The sequence below is a fragment of the Cnephaeus nilssonii genome, assembly GCF_951640355.1.
Source record: "Cnephaeus nilssonii genome assembly, chromosome: 9".
NCBI classification, from domain to species: domain Eukaryota; kingdom Metazoa; phylum Chordata; class Mammalia; order Chiroptera; family Vespertilionidae; genus Cnephaeus; species Cnephaeus nilssonii.
This window is the reverse complement of record NC_137080.1, coordinates 15,789,667-15,812,137: the sequence shown is the minus strand read 5'-3', so window position 1 is coordinate 15,812,137 and position 22,471 is coordinate 15,789,667. Positions and strand designations below refer to the sequence as shown.

General features: G+C 36.3%; 1 protein-coding gene across 2 annotated transcripts in view; it reads right to left on the bottom strand.

The window, feature by feature from the left end:
* NKAIN2 (sodium/potassium transporting ATPase interacting 2) overlaps positions 1–22,471 on the bottom strand; it is a gene marked incomplete at its 3' end in the record, with an annotated part of 783,638 nt that overhangs the window by 338,330 nt on the left and 422,837 nt on the right. For both annotated transcript variants that reach the window (XM_079781273.1, XM_079781274.1), the window contains exon 3: positions 5,856–5,936. In XM_079781273.1, coding sequence (XP_079637399.1) covers positions 5,856–5,936 — 81 coding nt within the window. The remainder of the gene's footprint in view (positions 1–5,855; positions 5,937–22,471) is intronic.

The following is a 22,471-nucleotide window of genomic DNA, read 5'->3' as shown; positions in this document are numbered from 1 at the left end:
TGTGGTTTATTTATTTTTCCCCCCACTTTTCTAAAAGAAACCCATAAAGCTGCTACAACTTGCCTTCTTAATAAACATTGGAATTAGTCACAGACTGAGGGCCCACCTTTCCCACATTAGAATACTACAGTGAAATACTCTCGTCTCATTATTTTATAACCAACTAATACTTTGTGGTTTGTGCACTGTACAGTCACATCCATTATTTCTATTAGATAATATTCTGCTGCCTTTGTTTTCAAAACTGTGCTTGTGGCTTTAAATTTTCTGTGGAAACTTTAAAGAGAAAAAATATCTGGCAGCACTAATTATTTGGCTATTTGGCAATATTAAACTTAAGCTATCTTAAGCTATCTTGGTTGTTTTTTGTGTTGTGTTTTGTTTTGTTTTTTTTCCATTGAGAAGAAGGAAACAGGAAGCAAAGAGACAAGAAGAATTGAACTCATTATGCTGCACACCATGATGCCACAGTTAACTTACTATATAAATGCGTTAAAAAGTAAGTAGTGGGGGGTCTGGGTATACAAAATGCTTAATGGATTAATTTCAGTGCTCGTAAAATCTGAGTGCAAAAGCTGGAGTCCATCCGCTGTGCAGGCTGCCTGATGAAGCCAGTGTATCAGATGTACCCCCAGGAGGGTCACAGCCCTTCCGAGTGTCTGGCGAGCGACAGATCTCTTCGGGAGCAATTGCAGAGTGTGCCGAATTGTGTGATATTAGCCCCCCCTCCCCCCAGGACTAATTGAGATCACTAAGCTCATTCTCACTTGCGATTCAAATAAGATTGGAGGATCTGTCACTAGGGATTGTTCTGTCAGAGTGGGAAAGGGACAGTGTCCCCATGGTGTCAATGCAGCTACTTCCCTGCAAAATGCCTCGTTTTTACACTAGAAAAAAAAGATGACATTTTTTTTTTTTGAAAAACCACTTAATTACTTCGGTTTTCTATATTATTCTACCTATGAGTGTGCGACCCTGGAGTCCTGCAATTGCCATTAGACTCATTCCTCTAGCAGGCTACATGCGCTAACGAAGGGAAAAAAACTAATTATAATTCTCTAAATAGCTGTTTATTAATGAGTCATCTTTTTCCTTTTAACCTTGTAAGCTGCTTTGCTGGTTGCATCAGGCTGAATACACATTTTGCTTTATAAAACATCAAAAATAAATCTTTAAAGAGGAGGAGGCAAAGTAACACCTTAAGTGCAATGTTGGTATGTAAATCACTTTAAATATTTCAAAATTGCTCCATATAATTCTCAATCAGGAAAGATAGTTACATAGTTTCATTTTCTTTGCACTGCTTTACATCTAATACCAGTATTTACTGAACATTGTTCCCTGGTTACCTATGGTACACTGAACTACTAATCCGAAGTGCAACTGTATTTTCAATGTAAATTTTAAGTACAGTACAGAATTAGAGTTGTTCTGTCATCATATAAAAGGCAAGGAAAATAGTCACTTATTTGTTCTTTCTGCCTAAATGAGCCTAGATGCAGAAGCAGGAAAAAAAAATGGAATGGATTTATTTCACTATTTAATATTCCTTGGATTGTATTTTTGTATTTCCCATAGTTCATCAAAGCATCAATTGTCCCTGAGTGAATCCACAGACATAGAAACTGACATTTTGCCCTCCAAAGCTAATTTGGCAACTGCCAATTCCAATTTAGTTCTAAAATGAGTTCCAGGGGTCATGTTAGGGTGGTGGGTCACAGGAAGGGGGTGATTTTGAGAAGGTTATCCCTGACGGAGAGCACACTTGGAGCTTGGGGCCATGCTGAATCGGACATAATTCCCAAGTAAGTTCTGCAGCTATTGAAACATCTAAGGACCTACTTCACACAAGATCATTTAATGTGGACCAAATATTCCAAGATTTAAAAAAAATTGTAAGTTTTCAATTTTTTAACAATTAAATTATACTAAATGTAAAGCTATGGGGTTCTTAATTCAAACATATTCTTATATTTTTACATAGCTCTGTAACAATAAAGTTACAAAAATATAGTGTTTAAATTTGGGGCATAGAATAAAATTTCCTGTTCTACAATGATCCCTGTAAACTGGGATTTAGATACAAAATGAGGCTAAGCAATTGCTTAGGCCATGTTTGTATCTGCTTTATTTTTATTTCCAGCAGCATACTGTCTTAGAATATTAATCTCTGTGCTTTTATTTTTCATACTTATATTCTGCAAACTTTCCCTAGTGAGTCAGTGACAGCTTCACTACTTCAAGGAGAATTACCACTGCTTTAGTAGGAAGGCAAAAGAAAGAAATGTTTAGTGCTTAATATTTTGACTTCCAAAAGAGACTCTCAAAGTCCACATCAGAAATACTAGCTTTGACTAAGTGCCCATAAGTAGATTAGTAGATTAAACAAACAAACAAACAACTGGTACATATACACATTGGAATACTACTCAGCAGTAGAAAAAAAGGAAATCTTACCTTCTGCAACAGCATTTGATAGACCTGGAGAGTATTATGCTAAGTGAAATAAGCCCGTCAGAGAAAGGCAAGTACCATATGATTTCACTTATATGTAGAATCTAATGAACAAAAGAAACTAATAAACAAAATAGAAATAGACGCATAGATAAAGAGAACAGAATGACAGCTGTCAGGGTGGGGGGCAGTTGGGGGCTGGGTGAAAAAGGTGAAGGGATTAAGCAAAAACAATAAATAAACAAAACAAAATTCATAGTCACAGGCCACATTATGGTGATTACCAGAGGGAAAGGGGCTGAGAGGAGGTAGAGGAGGGTATAAAGAGGATAAATGGTGATGGAAGGAGACTTGAATTTGAATGGTGAACACACAATGCAATATACAGGTGATGTATTATAAAATTGTACATCTGAAATGTATATAATTTTATTAATCAATGTCACCACAATATATTCAATAAAAGAAAAAAATTTAGTGGTTTTCCTAAAGTTTGCAATTAACATTTATAAGTAATCCAAGTTCATTTTCAATGAGTACTATACTACTTCATGTGCAGTGTGTTTCCTATATTAACAAAATAATTCTAATTTCTCCCTTTAATCCCTTGTACCATTGCTGTTATTTACAATATTTTAGTTATATATAAGCATACACAAGTATATATATGCATATACATGTATGTTTATATGTATGTGCATATATATACATATGTATATACACACACGTGTAAGCATATATGTACATACATAAGCATGCATAATGTGATACATTGTTGCTATTATTATTTTGAACAGATTTATCTATTAGATCAATTAAATGCTATGGGGATACTAATTAAAATTTGTCCATTGATATTTTAAGAATAATTATTGATTTACACAGATTTTCCAATGAAGGAAATATATTTGCAATACAACTATGCGTACAAAGAAAACTGAAGATCAAACAGGTCAGTCTTGTGTACCATATTTTTGTAATTAAGCCATTCCATTACTGAATGTACACCTGGGTTGGTTAATGACTCTAATCTGTTTTGCTCATTAGTAAAAGGAAAATAGTTTAGAAAAAAACACAAATAGAAAAGACATATGCAAAATGACCACAAACATTCTAAACTCTAGAGATAACTAAAGATTGCTTTAACATCCTTGCCAATATTCACTGTGTGAAGGAATCATGATTTACAAAGTATTTTATGAAAATAAACACACTTCTTTCACATATATAAGACCATAGAATTTCCTCCCTGATTTAAATTCCCAGTATTTCTCCCTCAGCCACAAATGAACAGACCCATTTGTATGGTCAAACTATTTTATTTTTGGTGGGTTGAGAAAAGATTGTTTATATTCTGTAATCTAAGCATTGTCAGCAGTTTCAGGAGTCCCATTTTGAGTTTTCATATATCTGTACATTTTGCAATCACCATTGCTTCCTCCTGTCACTGCATTGCTTGAAGGATGTGAGGCAGTTACAGAAGCTAAAGAATTAAATGGCACACATACTCCTTTCTCAAACCCTTTGAGGAGGAAGGGGAGGAAAAACCTGGTGCAGGTAACTATTATAACTTTGCCCTTTATGGTTTTCTTTTAGATTATTTGTTAAAAATATTAAATTTTCATGTGCTCTGCAGAGCCTAGCATAGTTTATAAGATGAAAAGAAAAGAAATGTTATTAACTGCTGCACTGCCAAGGGATAGTCATTACCTGCCTGTGTGCATTAGAAGAATTCTTAGTCATTTGGGTTGCAACTGTCTTGAACTCTAATGTTTCAGGATGTACCCTTGCTGTGGTTTCAATGCCCATGTCCAAGGTCATGAAGATCACAAGCTTTATTTTGTGCCTGCAGTTATCACATGGAGCAGTGAACACATTAGAGAATATTTGTGCAGCCTGCTTGGCTCAAATCTCTCTATTTTTCTCCCTCTCTCCTTTTACTAGTATATTAAACAAACTGGTCTGCTAGATTATTTTACACAGCTAAATATGCCTCAATAAATGCCTTCCAATTTTTAAGGTGATTATTTAAAATTAAAAATATCATTAAGTGCCATTCCAGTATGGACTTTCTTTGAATAAAGTGGATTATAGAACAGCAGGGATGTATAAATTGGGTAAGGAATTCAAATCCTTGCAAAGTGCGTATTGCTTTTCTGACATGGACACAGCAGCAGTCCTGGCTATGTCCTTCCAAGAGCTACCTGAACAAGCCCTTTTCATTGGTCACATCATCTTTGGAAAAGATGACTGCCTGCTTCCCAGAGTGTGGAGGACCATGCACTACTAGAATCATAGAAATGCCTCTGTCAAGTCAGATAAGCATCCTTGCAAATGCTCAGAGCACATTTAAAAACTCCTGTATGATAGATTATAAATGTGTATTACTACTAACCCCATCACTCAACCCCCAAAATATATAGCCCTGCAAAGGTAATTCCTGGTGACTTTATAGCTCAGTTATTTTGCCTTTTAAAGCAGGTTATCATCTCTGGGGTTTTAAAATGTCAATGTCTCTGCAGGGTCTTTCTGTTCTGAACAGGGATAGGTAGAAGAACGTTTTACCATCTGTCTTTTAAAGTTAATTTTAAGAAATACAGGTTTGCAACCTCTCAAGCATCTCAAGCCAGATACGCTACCTCCTTGAATGGATTATCTCATTTGACTTACCTGGTGTTAATTGCATTCCAAAAGAAAAAGGATGCTGGTTTTAGAGATTTAAAAACTACATCATTTCAATAGTAAAGGCATTTGTGTTAGAAATATAAAGTCAACCCACATGCTCAAAAACAAGTATGTATATATATATATATATATATATATATATATATATATATATACATACCTAAGAACAGCACAAAATAAAGAAACCTAATGAAAAAAGCAAGTATTATAAGTCTTTCATAGACTATTTTAGAATAAAGTGTTTAATTTTTAATCTAAATAATAAATTATATACCTCTGGTAACAATTGTACTCAATTAAAACCCATTAATTGTTCAAATTATTTCATTGCTATTTGGGCCCAATCAGGAAAATCTTTAGCAGAGCAATAAGCAATAAGCAAACTAAGGAATTTAATCTTCAAGATTTTATCTCTAAAAAAATTTCTATTCTGCTTCAGAAATCCCTCATCAGTCAACGTTTTAAAAGTCTACAGCACGGTCACTATAATAATCAATATTTCACATTAGTTTTGCTTAAAAATAAAAATACATTTTGTGACACACTAAAGCATATCTTCGATGGTAGAAATGCAGAGATATAGATGAGGATACCTTTCAATTTACCTTCATTTGAGGCGCATCTAAGTGACAAGAGCAGGGTGAGACTCTGCCTTACTTAGGAAGAGACTTAGTAACACATTATTGATGACTCAGGCAAATCAGATGGCAAATTACCTTTGAGAGGTCCCCAGCCTCCAAATAGAAGCAGATAACAAACACATTCCACGTAACCCAGAGGACTAGCCAGACAGCATACTGTGGAAAAGCAAGAGAGAAATAACATATAATTAATTTTGAATCAGCTGAATAAGATTTAAATAGAACTTGAACTTTTGAACGCAAATCATAAGATTAGTGGGAAATATTAGATATTGCTTCTTTCTAGGGAACAGGATGAGATGCACATTTATCTCTGTTGATATTTTTCTCACTGTTATGGACTCTAGTATTATAGCTCAAACTTGCTTAAGGATAATTTTTAAGATTTAAGACAAAAGAAATACTAGCCCACATTCTGTTTTAAGGGGCAATGATTATGACTTCTAGATATCTAAAGAACTGGATGCTCCAAAGAAATATTAAATACAACCCATCGAAGGGAACTCATGTTTTCTTTGGCAAAAATCAAACCATTATAATATGAATTTTCTCCAAATTATTTGGGTTCATCCACAAATAGTCCTTCTATTTCTGTCCCATATAAATCAGCTTTCTCTTTCTGTGGTCTTCTTTTCATTTCCCTCTTTACCTTCTTATTTTATCCCCTCCCAATCTCCTGTTACAGTGACCATGTAGCTATTATTCTTAATTTTATTCTGTTTTCTATTTATTTTGTCTTCTTCCCTGAGGATGATTTTTTTTTTTTAACCAAGACATAGTTCTGATCAGTCAGTCAACTACAATTGTTTAAGCATCTAGAAAATAACATGCTGGAAAGATATTAAGGAATCAAAGACCAATGATAAATTCTCCCTGAAAGCAAGTGAGGGTAGATTTAAAGAAAAAAAGATGGTTATTATACAAAAATCATTAAAATAATCTGAGCACAAGCAAGGAAGATGGGAGAAGTGTAAGCTTATTCTGAGAAAAACTAGTACTATAAAGCTTAACAGGAGAGGTGAAACACTTTCCATAGAAGTGAATCAAACAAACATATAAACTTTACCAAAAATCGTGGGGGGTTGAAGGACTATGGTGGAAGGGTACTGTAAACAAAGAAAAAAGTGTATGGGAATTTTAAAAAGTGGGACGAGAGGATTTCATTTCTCTGATAAGTAAACACCAATGGCTCCCATTATTTATATAATGAGTTCTAAAACCATTATTTTATCATTCAATGACCTCCATAATCTTGAACCATGTTACATTTTTCAGACGCATTTCGTTTAATCTTTCATCATGGATTTCAAACATATTGAATTACTTGCAGTTTCATGTACATGGGTAGTTATTTGCCACCTCTGTGCCTTTTTAAATGTTATTCATTTATTCTTTAATAATTTTTTTATCCCCTAGGTACTCCTCTTACCATCTATCAATATTTTATTTTTCTTTAAAGGTCAATTTAAATATTACCTCCTAAATGATATCTAATTGGAATTGGCTTAATCCTGCTTAGTGCTCTAGTAAGACCTTGCTTGTCCTAATTTCATTCCAAATGTCTTATATCAATTTGCATAAGCTCCTTGAGAAAAGGGTCCATTTAAAAAATTATGTTTATGTCTCTAATTTGTCAACTTAGTGTTTTGCACAAAATAAGCACTAAGAAAATATTTTGTAAATCGATGGATGAGGACCAATCTGGAAAAAATCTTGGTATTTTCGGATGCAGAACCTCTTCTCCCCTCCTAGACCTGGTTTCTATGAGTGAACTATGGTCACTCATGTAGTGTGGGGACTAAGATCCCTATATGATGAGTGGATGTAACACATAATAATGACTCAGTTGTTTTCCAGATGACGGGTTCATCAAAATGCTGGATAGGTGCAATGCTAGTGAGACTAAAGTAAGGGCAAAACTAAATGGTCTAAGACAAAAAAAAAAAAAAAAAAAAAAAGAGCTGGAGAGGCTGTTTGACTTGAGGGCTCGGGGCTAGAAATAAGGCAAAGAAGCTGAGCTGTCTGCAGCAAAGATCTCAGTTCTAGCAGACAGCTACAGAAACATCTAAGCTTGCTTAGTATTGGGAAGTGTGAATTAATATCTCATTTTTTTTAAAACTAACATCTAAACTTATTCAACTACTTTGAATATCTAGATTTTACCTTTAGAAATATGGTGAAATGCTGTGTCCTATTTTAAGGGTAACAGGGTGAGAAAAAATAAAAGTGCCTGGGGGTTCCTGTGCCTTGGTTTAAGTGACTAAGAAAAAATAAAAGAATGAACAAAGTGTTTTATCATATCCTTTGCTCATGGTGACACCCTCTCCCTCCCTTACTAATAATGGTCAGTTAAATAAGCACTATCTTCAAACTTTTATCTACTTAGGATGTAAAACAAAAGTGCTTTCTACATAAACTTAGTTAGAACTTTCTTCCACTAATTGAACTTGCAGTCTAGACTTGTTTTCTTTGTTTCCCTAATGCAACATATTCTTCCCTAGAATAAGTTTGCTTTTTTGACACCTTAATGCCAAAAGTGACAGATGGTGTTTTATAAAGCAAACCTTTCTCCATTTGATTTCATTAAGCGGTAATTTGTTATTTCTGATTTGCCATGCTATAAAATTATAAAGCGCTTTTCTATATTGTATTTCATGAGTTGCTCTTCTATAGTATTAATTAGTAATGCTTGTGTTCTTTTCTTTTCAAATCACACTATTTAAAAATATTGATTTTTAGAGAGAGAGAAAGAGAAATACTGATTGATGTTCCACTTATTTTTGTATTCATTGGCTCCTTTTTGTATGTGCCCTGATGAGGCATCAAATCCAAAACCTTAGCATATCAGAACAACATTCTAACCAACTGAACTATCCAGCCAGCACTTTTGTTCTCCTTTTTTATTCCTTTCTGATCATAGTCATCCAAAAGGGTATTTTCATTTTATTGACTTTATTATAAACCAGTTAGTTCACCTGCACTCTTTTTCATTAAAGGTTTAATACAGAATTGTCACCTTTAGTGATGTGGCAACTTTAATAAACAGAGAAACTCACATTGCTACAGAGGGTGACCTTTCATTTGCATCATCATCCAAAGGCAGGCCTTTATCTAATTTGACTTTATCTCATTTAACTTCTTAAACAGTCTTCCTTCATTCTCTTCTTTTTTTGAAAAAGAAAATTCTCTTTTGTTCTTGCTTTTCTCATTTTAACAACTGGTATTTATCTAAATCAAATCTCCTCTAACTGGATTTTACATAATTCTTTAATACTGAAGATTGTGTGTTCCCTTGTAATTTGGACAATGAATGATTTTTGTCAATAAATCCTACGGTTCACACTGTTCAAAATATTACTTATCATAATTATTTAAGGGTGTAAAAATGTGTACTAACTTCTTCCCAGTTGCTACAGCTGGTTGATGTGATCTAATTGACAATTGCTCAGTTTGAATGTAATTGAAAATGATGTACTGCCCAGGAGATGGCCTAACAGGATAACAAAGTCTCAAGCTTGCCAGACAGCACCTAACATATAGTTTCTGCTACAATTTTTCTTTATCCTCATCTTTTCTGGTGAAAAAAATCTTATATTTTATGTTTAAGGTACCAATTATGAGATTATCTGTAATGATGGACAAATCCCATCAGGATAAAACTCATTCTGTAAGGGTTGAATTCTGCAGGTCTAAGTGGACCATTTGAGAGATGGATTTGATTGAGTCTCCAGCTAAATAGTCAACATTATCAACTGAAAAAACACACACACAGTAATTGAATCATCATGGGTTCCATATTGTATTTGGGGCTGTAATGATGAAATCTAATTAGCTGTGCAAGATAAAAATTAGATAAGGCTGTCAATCATGATAGGCCAAAATACTAGCCAGATCCAGAGCCACAGTGATATTGCATGTTGTGGTTGCATAATAACTAGGATGATAGTGACTCAGACAAAAGGCTGATAAACATCTGCCTGGAAAATAATGAATCACACCTTAACAGCACTGCCAGTGTTTCTACTTCTTTCTCTTACAATAAAGCTTCCTAAAATGGAAGTCTGTATTTTTTTAAGTTATAAAGGATAGATGACATAGACAAAGCAGATGAACTTAACATCAGTTTTTCAGGTTTTCATATACAGACACAATTTTTCATTTTTATTTGAATTACATTCAATTCATAAATTAACTTGGGGGGAAACTCCAATCTTAATGGCATTGTATTACCAAAGTAATTTCTTCTAGAAAAATTCTGGTAAAAAGGAGGCTATCATTTAAGACAAGTGAATTTTCCTATCTTTTCCACTATTCACAATGATTCTAAAAGCAATTTCAGGGGAAAAAATTTAAGTGATCTGAATCATTTTAGTGAATTATTCTTAAAAACCACCACAATTTAGAAAACTATTATTCAATCATATTACCATAATGGTTAGAAAATGAAACACTAGCCACAGGATTCCATAAGTGCTTAATTAGAAAAAGAGTTGGGCCAGTGAATCAGTTTACATTTATTAATCACCAGCAGGAAGCAAGTGACTATAACAGATGCTGCAGAAAAACATTACAGGGTATAACTATTCCCTAAAATGATTTATATTTATCATTAATGTGCAATCAATGCAATGTATTGAAATGTGTTCAGGTGTGATTTTTTAACTAGGGAGCAATGTCATTGATATACCTCTAATATAAAAAATAATGTAATCAGTTCTAATGAACTGTGATAGAAGCATTCCTAAGAAGCATTGGACTAGCAAATCATGTCTTAAAACAACTTCTTGAAGCAACAGTTTAAAGTGATTAACAATCAGGTGTTTTAATATTAACAATGAAGGTATTTTAATAGATATAAATGTATACCCATAAAACAAATATCCCTGGTTAAAATGATTGGAATATATTAATCTTTTGCTGAAAGTTAATTATATTTTAGCTCAATTTTCTCAACTGCAACAGCAGTATCATTTAATCTGCTTAGGCATTCTCATCAGTTTCTCAGACATTATTATGAGAAAAAAAGAGCAATAGTGGCCCAAATAGAACATCTCATTTCCCAATTCTTGATCACTTTATGACAGTCTTCCTTATGATTTAAATTCTTTCTTCTATTTTCTTCATGCTATAAAAATTCGTCCCTTGCCCAACCGGTGTGACTCAGTGGTTGAGCATCTATCCAGGAACTAGGAGGTAATGGTTTGGTTCCTGCTCAGAGCACATGCCTGGACTGTGGGCTCAATCCCCAGTAGGGGGGTGCAGGAGGCAGCAGATCAATGATTCTCTCTCATCATTGATGTTTCTATTCCTCTCTCCCTCTCCCTTCCTCTCTCTGAAATTAATTTAAAAACATAAAAAATAAATGAAAATGTACTTTTGGAGAAATATCTATAAAAATACACTATGACAACTCCTAGTTTGATGAGGGATGATCTGATTAGGTAATCAGCCAGAATCTAATCATAGATTGTGCTTCCAGTCATAGAGTAAGGCATATTTCTACTTTCTCATTTTTATCAATGCTGCCATGATATGCTCAAGCATCCTAGTACTTTTATATTTATTTAGACATTGTAAAAATTTCATTAACTTCTAGTTCATTTTAAAAATCAGTTTTATGTTTTCTCCCAATTACAGGAATGTCTTATTATAAAAATACTTAAAATTTACAATACTTAACTAAAATCATCAGTATTATTTTAGTGCACACATTTCCATTGCTTTTTCTATAAAATATATTTCAATTATGTGTATACATTAAATACAAATCTTGATCATATTTTGTTACCTATTTTTTTACTTGATTAAAAAGTCTCCTTAAGTATTCTGCAACATATATATTAATTCAATGATTCACCATGAGCTATTCAATGAATTCTATTATTTATCTTTTATGTGTTTTTTTATTGTTCTATTTTGATCAATTCCTAGATATTTGGATTATGTTTAAAAATGTTTAGTTTGACATATTAAATCATACTTTAATATAGTTTGCTTAAATATACTATTTCTAAGACAGACTATAAATGTTAGAATATCCAAGGGCATGATTTTAATGAACATTTAAACATGGCTATTAAATTTTATGCAACTCCAAATAAAAACACTATCCCCAAAGGCATTGTTTCCTTTTGAAACAAAAAGTGAAAAATAATTCTTTTGAAAAAACAGTAACACTCATTCAGCATGTAGACACCTGTATTTGACTAATTTTTTTTTTCTTTTTAAATAAGAAAATAGTTTATACCAAGGTCTACATAGTCCTACAACTCTAAGCCTAGGGGAATTCCACCAAAAAGAGCAGTTTTGGCTAATATGAATAAATCCATGAAGCAAAGTTCAACTGAGTGGCCACATGAAAACATAAATGTATATTTTTCCTAGAGTATTATAAACTAGGTGCTTGAGCCCTAGCCGGATTGGCTCAGTGGATAGAGCATCGGCCTGCAGACTGAAGGGTCCCGGGTTCGATTCTGGTCAAAGGCATATGCCTGGGTTGCGGGCTTGATCCCGCAGTAGGGGGCATGCAGGAAGCAGCCAATCAGTGATTCTCTCTCACCATTGATGTTTCTACCTCTCTCTCTCCCTTCTTCTCTGAAATCAATAAAAATATATTTAAAGAAATAAACTAGATGCTTGAGTACTTTATAGATCACAATTCTTCATTTGGAGATGCTAATATATCTGTTAATGTTTAGTAATGAATGAAAACTGCATATTTTTTTTCCTCATCTAAAAAGCATTTTCCCCCCATCAATTTACTAAACAGCTTGCCATTTACTATTTCAAAAGCAGGGCTCAGATTTACTAGCTTCAGGATTCTTTTGGTAAACTGGATAAAAATTAAAGCAAGTAAAAAAGCAACTGTTTCAGTTAAGAAATGTTTTTGGCTGCAAGTAACATATATTGAACTACAGGCAGTTTAAATACAGGGTTTTAAAAATCTTTTCTCATACGTGAAGTCTGGAAGTGGGCTATTGTTGGCTCAATGGCTCCATGTTGCCATGGCTCTTGACCTATACCTGTGGGATTTTCTTTCAAATCCTCACACAGTTATCCTTTGCAGTCAGAGAAAAATCCCTTCCTTCTGCAACACTTTATTCTTTCAGGAGGAAAAACATCCCAGAGGCACTTGGAAGACTTCTTTCATCTCATTAGGTGAAAGTGAATCTCATGCCTACTTTCCTGAAGCCAATCACTGGCAAAAAGGATTAGGGTTATCCTGGTTATTGTAAACCCACTGTAATTCTTCCCCTGGACCTGAGAGAGGATCAGACCTCCCTGAGTGCTTTGCTAACCATCCAAATATGTGAACGAAATTCAGATTCTGTTAGTAGAGAGAGAGAGAGAGAGAGAGAGAGAGAGAGAGAGAGAGAGAGAGAGAGAGAGTGTGTGTGTGTGTGTGTGTGTGTTGCAGGGGGGCGGGTGCTATCTGCCACTGCAACTTATACACAACCTAATATTTTGTTCTCTTTAATATGCAAATGTGAATAATTGCTAGAATTTCCTGTGAGTCTCTCTTTTTCCCCCTAGAGAAATAGCAAAACTCTTTGCTTTAGTTAGACTATACATATTCAACTAAATAGAAAAGTAATTTAGTATTAAACTCAAAGTAAGTAAAAGATTTCAGATGATCCTAGAGGAAGACCATGAATCAGACAGTGTCTTACAATTGGCAAGATTCAACTTAAAGAGCATACAAAGAAGAAAAATATACATTGTGTTAGGTGTCTCATTAGAAATGTAAAACATTTCTATCTTGATAAGAAAGAAAAATATGATGGAAATACTGAGAATATTAATATAAGAATAAAACAGGGAATTTTGAAAGGTCAAAAGTAGGAAGTTAGCAATGACATTTTCAAAATTTATATAAATACTAGAGGCCTGGTGCACAAAATTTGTGCACGGGTGTGTGTGTCCCTCAGCCCAGCCTGTACCCTCTCCAATCTGGGACCCCTCAAGGGATGTCTGACTGCCTGTTTAGGCCCGATGCCAGTAGGATCGGGCCTAAATGGGCAGTCGGACATCCCTCTCACAATCCAGAACTGCTGGCTCCCAACCACTCGCCTGCCTGCCTGCCTGATTGCCCCTAACCGCTTCTGCCTGCCAGCCTGATCACTCCCTAACCACTCCCCTGTCAGCCTGATCGACGCCTAACCACTCCCCTGCTGGCCCGATTGCCCCTAACTGCCCTTCCCTGCCAGCCTGGTTCCCCCCAACTGCCCTCCCCTGCCTGCCTGGTCCCCCCCAACTGCCCTCCCCTGCAGGCCTGGTCCCCCCCCAACTGCCCTCCCCTGCAGGCCTGGTCCCCCCCCCCCCAACTGCCCTCCCCTGCAGGCCTGGTCCCTCCAACTGCCCTCCCCTACTGGCCTGATCGCCCACAACTGCCCTCCCCTGCCAGCCATCTTGTGGTGGCCATCTTGTGTTCACATGGGGGTAGCTATCTTTGACCACATGGGGGTGGCCATCTTGTGCATTGGAATGATGGTCAATTTGAATATTACTCTTTTATTAGATAGGAGTAGAGGCCTGGTGCATGAATTTGTGCATGGGTGGGGTCCAGCCTGCCTGCTCGAAGGAAGGGACGTGGAAGGTTGGTTGGCCACAGTGCACATAATAGCACTGGTCGTTCCAGTCATTTCGGTCACTTGCTATATATATATATATATATATATATATATATATATATATATATATATATATACTAGAGGCCCGGTGCACGAAATTCATGCATGGGAGGGTGGAGGTCCCTCAGCCCAGCCTGCACCCTCTCATTATCCGGACCCCTCAGAGGATGTCCAACTGCTGGTTTAGGCCCGATCCTGCCTAAACCGGCAGTCGGACATCCCTCTTGCAATCCGGGACCACTGGCTCCTAACCGCTTGCCTGCCTGCCTGCCTGATCACCCCTAATCACTCTGCCTGCCTGCCTTATCACCCCTAACCCCTCTGCCTGCCTGCTTGATCACCCCTAACCACTTGCCTGCCTGCCTGATCACCCCTAACCACTCGCCTGCCTGCCTGATAACCCCTAATAACCTCTGCCTGCCTGATCGCCCCTAACCACTCTGCCTGCCTGCCTGATTGCCTCTAACTGCTTGCCTGCCTGCCTGATCGCCCCTAACTGCTCGCCTGCCTGCCTGATCGCCCCTAACCACCTCTACCTCAGCCCCGCTGCTGCAGCTTTGTCTGGAAGGATGTCCGGAATGACGTCCGGAAGGTCGTTTGGCAAAATGTAAAGTTACATGTTTCGCTTATTAATTAATGCCTTTGGTTTTAAGTGAAAATTTGGATTCATAAATGAAATACTAATCAACCAGTGTTTTTGATAATCGCTTTAGCAGTTTTCTTAAATTCATTTCATTTCTTATTTTAATTGTGGTAGGCAGAATGATTGCCCCCTAAATGTGTCCTAAGCCAATCCCTAGAACCTGTGGACATAATGAGTGAACAAACTCTTTGTTATTGTATTATGCCATAAACATAAAACAGGCACATTATCCAGGTTGACCTAAAACAGAGAGATCATCCAAGTGGGCTTAATCTAATCACACGAGTCTTAAAGCAGATAGCTTTTTCTGGCTGGTGGCCAAGGGGGAAGTCAGAGATAAATGAAGAACCAAAGGCTGAAAACCATCCCAGGCCAGCAGACAGCAAGGAAATGAGGACCTCAGTGCTACAATCAAATGGAGCCGAGTTCTGCCTGAATGAGCTGGCAGTCCATGGTTCTCCCCTCCCCACCCTGGGCCCTGGACAAGAGCACAGGACAGTCACTATCTTGATTTTTGTCTCATTAGACCCTAAGCACAGTACTGAGCCAAGCTCACTTGGATTTCTGACATTCAGAGCTAAGAGAGAATACATGGGAGTTATTTTAAGCCTCTAAGTTTGTGGTAACTTGTTACACAACAGTATAAAATTAATACATTGATATGGAGGTTTTCAATTTTTTATGAAAGATTTTCAACTGTCAAGGAATTTTTCAAAAGAGACCAAGTGTATGAGTAGACTGAACTTAATAGAGTCTTTCAGGCTCACTTTAGGCATATGTATGCTCTTTTGAATTCGAAGACATTTTGATATATAACCTTAATCTGCCTATGCAGATATCTATAAATTAATTATTTAATAGAAAGATATATCTAAGAAGTTAGGAGACCTGGATTTAAATTCTGACTCCTTAATGGATCTACCTCTATATTCTGAAAAGTATTTGTATTTCTGTCCACATTTGAAACTAACATTCCTGGATGAATGGAAGGTGAGTTTATTGTTATTTTTCCGGAGAAGTATATCCTTTCTCACATTACAAGCTTTAGCTGCAGTGCCTATGGGCTAGTCCAACAATGGTGATAGAAATAAACAGAGTATTTCACTCTTCCTGTCAGCCACTTAGACAGTCAATCATTTTTATTGGAAGTAATGATTGCAGAGTGATTTCAACCAAAAGTATTAGCACTGGTAATCACTTTTTGTATTATTATACAAGAACACTTTTAAAGAATGTATTCATTACTCTTTAAGGAATACATCTTCAGAAAATCCATCAGGCCTTGTAATGGCCATTATGTAGTCACATATATATTTTTTGCAAGACACATTATTTGCAAGACTGACACTATTTGATCAAATGTGGTGTTGTCAGGAGACAGGGCCTTGGAGAATATGTTAAAATTATGCCCCAAAATTGATAAATGTTAATGTACATGTAGTATTAAAATAACATTTGAATGAGAGCTTAATATGTATTAACTTTTTCAAAGGTGAAAAAAAGTCAAGTAATGATGATCTGCAAGCACTGATAATAGTTATGTTTCATCACACATATTAGTTTATTCTAATTTTTTAATCACTTTAAGGCTAAAATTACTAATGCTTAGCTTAAAATTTAGCATTCCAGGATTTAAAAAGTTTAAAAATTATCTTTCTCTTAAAAATGTTTCCTCTTATGGTACTTAAGAGTAAAATTGCATTTAGCTCAAATCAGCATAGGAAATAAAGTTTTATATTTGGATTGTATATTGTATCTTCACCAAATAGTTATTGTATCTTCATTAAATTACTATGCATACATGTGACTATTTAGCCCAGGTATTTAGAGAACTAATGAAGCCATGGTCTTGGATTGGATACCCATATATACTCCTGAGGGTTTTTCCTGCTCATTGACTACAGAAGATAAGTCTTAGCAGAGACATGCCTTGCAAATACAAGGTTATAAGGTATTATAAGGTAAGTAATTATGAGGAATGGTAAAAATCCATCCCAACAACTTATGAAATCATGTTTATTGTTGGTGCATTAATAGTGTCAATCAAATTAAGGTTATATATCAAAATGTCTTCATGTGGCAATCATATTTTTTGATATAGATCCTACGTGCAAATTGGAAAATATTCTCAATTTATTTCGGTACAAACTTATTTCTGCACACAATTTCAGGGTGACAAACATGCATTTGGGGTAAACAGGACTCAAATAAAGCATTCTAGAAGTCAGTCTGTAGCGAATGCTGTGGGCACTGCCAAGGTGCCCCTTTAGGACTGAGACACTGATCATTATCCAGCTGCCAGCAGTGTTGCCTGTTGGTAGCTCACAGCCAAGTCCCTCATTGGAATTACCCTCGGTCACAGTGACCTGCCTCGCTTATGATGATGTTCACCTCCAGGAGCAACCCTCATCTCATGACTGGTTGACACTGAAGTACAAGGCTCCCAGACCCTATTTTCAATCCGGGACATGCATGGAAGCCCAGCCCAGTTTCCGAACCCTGCAGGGCATCAGCTGAGGCGTCTGGTACAGTTCAACTTCTGACCATTCTCACTGACCTCAACCTCACTCCATTACAAATGTTGTTCCCGATAAGAGTCCCCCCAAATGACCTGCATGTGAATCTCAGAGTTCACTACCAGAGGAGCCTGGTAACCATTAAAAATAGGAGTGGTCCTGCCCAGCCGAAGGGGCTCAGTGGTTGAGTGTTGACGTATGAACCAGGCGGTCATGGTTTGATTCCCGGGCGGGGCACATGCCCAGGTTTGCAGGCTCGATCCCCAGAGTGGGGTGTGCAGGAGGCAGTTGGTCAATAACTGTCTCTCATCATTGATGTTTCTGTCTCTCTCTCTCTCTCTCTCTCTCTCTCTCTCTCTCTCTCTCTCTCTCTGAAATCAATAAAATTATATTTTTTTAAAAATAGGAGTGGTCCTAGAAAGCAAATGTCACAGTGGGGTTTTAGATCTGGATCACTTCCTGGGGGCTGCTAAGGAGGGCCTCATCATTGGAATAAATGTTGCAATGAGGGCTCTTGGCATGCAGGAGCCTTGAAAATACTACCATTTTTACTGGTGGTGAACTAGGGTGGCTATTTAGCCAAAGCCAATTAACCTGCTGGTAACAAGGTATCAGTGAGTCCCCAATATGGAACTATTCCTTGGAAGGCTAACACCCAGTCTGTAACAGCAAATTATGTTGGGCCCCCTCTACCCTAAATGCAAGTAATTCATCTGAGCCGAAACTGAAACATTCTGAATATGGATTGCCTTTCCTGTTTATAGGCTTTAGAGGAACCACTAACTGAGGGCTTAAAGCATGTTTGATCACCAGCACAACATTCCATAAAGCACTGCACTGGTACAATAGTTAAGGAAGGAGAGTCAACAAATGCCTAGGGGATCTGTCGGTCCTAAGGCACTTAGAAGCTGTCCATCTGACACACTCATTTGGCTTTCAAATGTGCAGATGACTTGCTAACTTGGAGATGATACTAGGCCAGGCTAAGCGTCTTTTTCCAGGATGCAGTATGTGCCCAACATGAGTGTCTATTATATGGTCCTAGGTCTCTAATAGGTAGAATACATACATGGGTCTGGGCGTGGAGCAGTGGAGCAGGAGTAGCTCTGCTCACCATCACTCCCAGTGATGTATTTGGAGAGTTTGTTCTTCCTGTTCCTATAAATTAGGCTGTGTGTATCTGACTGCCCTGGGTTCAGAGGGAAATGCTGCTATTAGGGGATAAAGCAAGAATCCCACTCATATTTAGCTATGCTGCAAGAGACTAACAGCGAGGAAAGGGAGTCACGCTCCTGGCTGGGGTGATAAAGTCTGCCTGTCAGTGAGACCAGGGAAGAATATGTTTGGCATCCAGGGGAAACTCTTGCTAATTCCCTACCCAGTTTTGATGGCAATGCATCGGAGGAACAGCCTCAGTGTACAAGCAGGTGAATGGTGACTTACACCCCTCAAGTTTGAGGGTCTGGATTACCCCAGTAGGTAAGCCACCTGGACAGATAACTAAGGGTCCATAGAACATAGAATGAATAGCTATTATGTTAAATATTTAAATCTGACTAGCTTTTTATATTTGAAGAGAATGATATAGAAAAATGAATTCATTAGAGAAATCATTATGTATTGATATTTTTATTCCAAACAAATTTTCTTCCTTTAGTGCAGACTAGCCCAAATTATATAATTATTTGTGAATGTGTCCATAATCATATTCTAATTATCTTTCCTATGCTCTTTAACTTATTTGTACCACTCCATACTCCTATGAATATAGCATGGAATGGTTTTATTGACATTTAAAAATAATAATGGTTGGCACTTATTGCCAATTTGGTATGTACTAAAAATTGCTAAAATAATGTTACATGATTGCTTCATTATATCTTCAAACAATCCTATCAAGTAGATATTATTATTCCCAACATAAAATTGGATGAATAAACACAAGACTAGAAATGCTTGCTATCATCTCTTCTATTCAACATTAACTTGGTATCCTAGGCAGCTGAGGAGAATGTAAAAAATAAATAAATAAAACTTGGAAAGAAATTAAACTTTCATTATTCATAGATGATGTGATTATTTTAAAGAGAATTGGCAGACAAATTAATAGAATTAATTAAGAGCTCAACAATAAAGGATGGTCAATACATAAAATTGTATTCCTATGCACAAGGAGAAATAGCAAGAAAATGTCATTTTAAAAGCTATTGGTTTGGGGACTCTGGCTTCCACTTGAGATGTAGCTATGCACATTTTACTTCCCTCCAAAGCTTCTTAGAAACCAAACACACAACCAAAGTAGGCAAAGAAAATAAAAAAGGCTCTTCAATAATACCTGTTGATAAGGGATCACCATATAAGCCCTAGAATATGGGTGGATGTGGCCAAACCCCCAACACAGCTTAGCAAATGAAGTTACAGGAAATGAAAAGAAAGGGAGGAGAAAAAAAGGGGGGCATCTGCAATATTTTCAATAATAAAGAGAAATTAAAAAAGGAAAGATAGACATTTCTAAGTCCTCTGAGCCACAGAACCTCTAAATCATAAATAAATCCCCTCTGAAAACCCAGGACCTCCCAGTTAATAGAACTCTGAACTTCAGATTGTTAGAAAAGACAATAAAAATAGCACAGTCGTGTGTGTGCAAAAACTAAGTGGCTCAGGTCACTAAGTGGGAGGAGGGAGCAGCTAGAGAATATGGACACTTGTGATCATACACAACTTCTGGGTAGGAGCACCCAATTCAGCAAATAAAAATATTCTGTGGGACACATTCACACTAAATGTTTATTGAAAAATCAAATTATTCCAGGCCTCTATATTTTATCTGGCAACTCTATAGGATAACTACTTGAAGTCAAACAAAAATGAACAGAGCAAGGATATTGTGGGTAAGGGAAAGATAAATACTAGAGGGAATGGGTCCAGAGACAACAAATCCCAGAAAGTCCTGTAACTGCAAAATATATCGTCTAAATATGAGAGCACTGTCTTGAAACACAAGACTCAAGGAGGCTTACTGAATAAGGCTTAGCTCTGAGAGGCAGACATGGCTACACAGAAAGACCATATATTGAATCAATAATGGTAACAGAAGGGAAGGCACCCCTGGAGAGGTGATGTGGTAAAAGCAATTTTGATTCATTTCTGCTTTCTAAAAAAAAATCTCTTCCTAAAAGTTCTGAAAATTCTATTTTATTAAGACTAGGGAAAAAAAAGAGATAAAAGTCAAGTCACCACAAAAAAATGTGGCCACAAAAGATGAAAATTAAACTTTAATATTTCAAAATGAGCTAAAAGAAATTAAGAAAGCAGGCCACAGAAAGAGCAACAAAATAGAAATAGAGAAGTTCAGAAATTAGATGATTAGACAATGCAAAGATGTGAAACCAAACTGACAGTTCTCAAGAAAGATGTAGAAAAAATATGCAGAAATTATTATTAAATTAAAATGTGCAATTCCAAAGCAAACTAAACTGTAGATGAATAAATGGTGTATAGAAAAGTATAAAGAGTAATACAGAAATAAGAAAAATGTAAAATGGATTCAAGAAAGTACTATATATATATATATATATATATATATATATATATATATATGTTTAGGGAATACAAACAATTCTTAAAATGAAAGATTAAAAAAAAGAAAGCTAACAATACAATGAGAAAATGGGCAAAGTTATGAAGTTATACTTCATCAAAGAGAATATACAGATAGCAAATAAGCACAGGAGAAAATTTTCCAACATCAACAGACTAAGAAAATCATGCAATATCATTACATACCTATTAGAATGGCTAAAATTAAAAGAAATCATGGCCACAACAAATGCTGGTGAGGATGCAGAAAAACCAGGTCTCTCACACTGCTGGTGGGGATGTAAAATTGTACAGCCATTATGAAAAGTAGTTTGTCAATTTCTTAAAAATACAGAAAGAAACAAAGCATGAAAACTACTTACCATATTATACAACAATCACACTCCTGGATTTTTATCCCAGAGAGATAACTATGTCCACACAAAAACATGTATGTGATTATTCATAGCAACTTTATTTCTAATAGCCTGAAACTGGAACCAACCTAAATGTCCTATAACAGGTGAATGGTTAAACAAACTGTGGTGCGTGCATACCATGGAATATTACTTAGTGATGTAAAAGAACTAATTGTTGATAATCACAACTACTTGGATAGATCTTTTTTTAAAAAAGCATTTTTTTTATTGATTTCAGAGAGGAAGGGGAGGGAGGGAGAGAGAGAGATAGAAACATCATAGATGAGAGAGAATCATTGATTGGCTGCCTCCTGCACACCCACTACTGGGGATTGAGCCTGCAACCTGGGCATGTGCCCTTGACTGGAATCGAACCCTGGACGCTTCAGTATTCAGGCCGATGCTCTATCCACTGAGCCAAACCAGGCAGGGAGGAGATCTTAAAGGCATTATGCAGAGTGAAAAAAACACACAAAAAAAGTCAATATCAAAAGGTGACACATTTTATGACTCTAATAATACAACACTCTAGAAATGACACAATTAGAGAGATGAAGATCAAATTAGTGATCAATAGTGATTGCTGGGGACTAAGGCATGATGGAGACAAGCCAGTAGGTGTGCCTATAAGTGGGAGCACTAGGGAGATTTTTTTTTGGTGATGAACGAATGGTTCTGTATCTGGATTACTGTGGTGGTTATACAAACCTGCATATGTAGTAAAATAGCATAAAACTCCACACATTGTGTCAATGCCAGTTTCTTGTTTTTATATTGTACTACAGTTTTGTAGGCTATAACCATTAGTGGGAACTTGGTGAAGGCTGTAAGGGACTATCTTAGTAACTTGCTGGAATCTATAACTATCCAAAATCTAAAGTTAAATCTATGTTATTATCTTTTT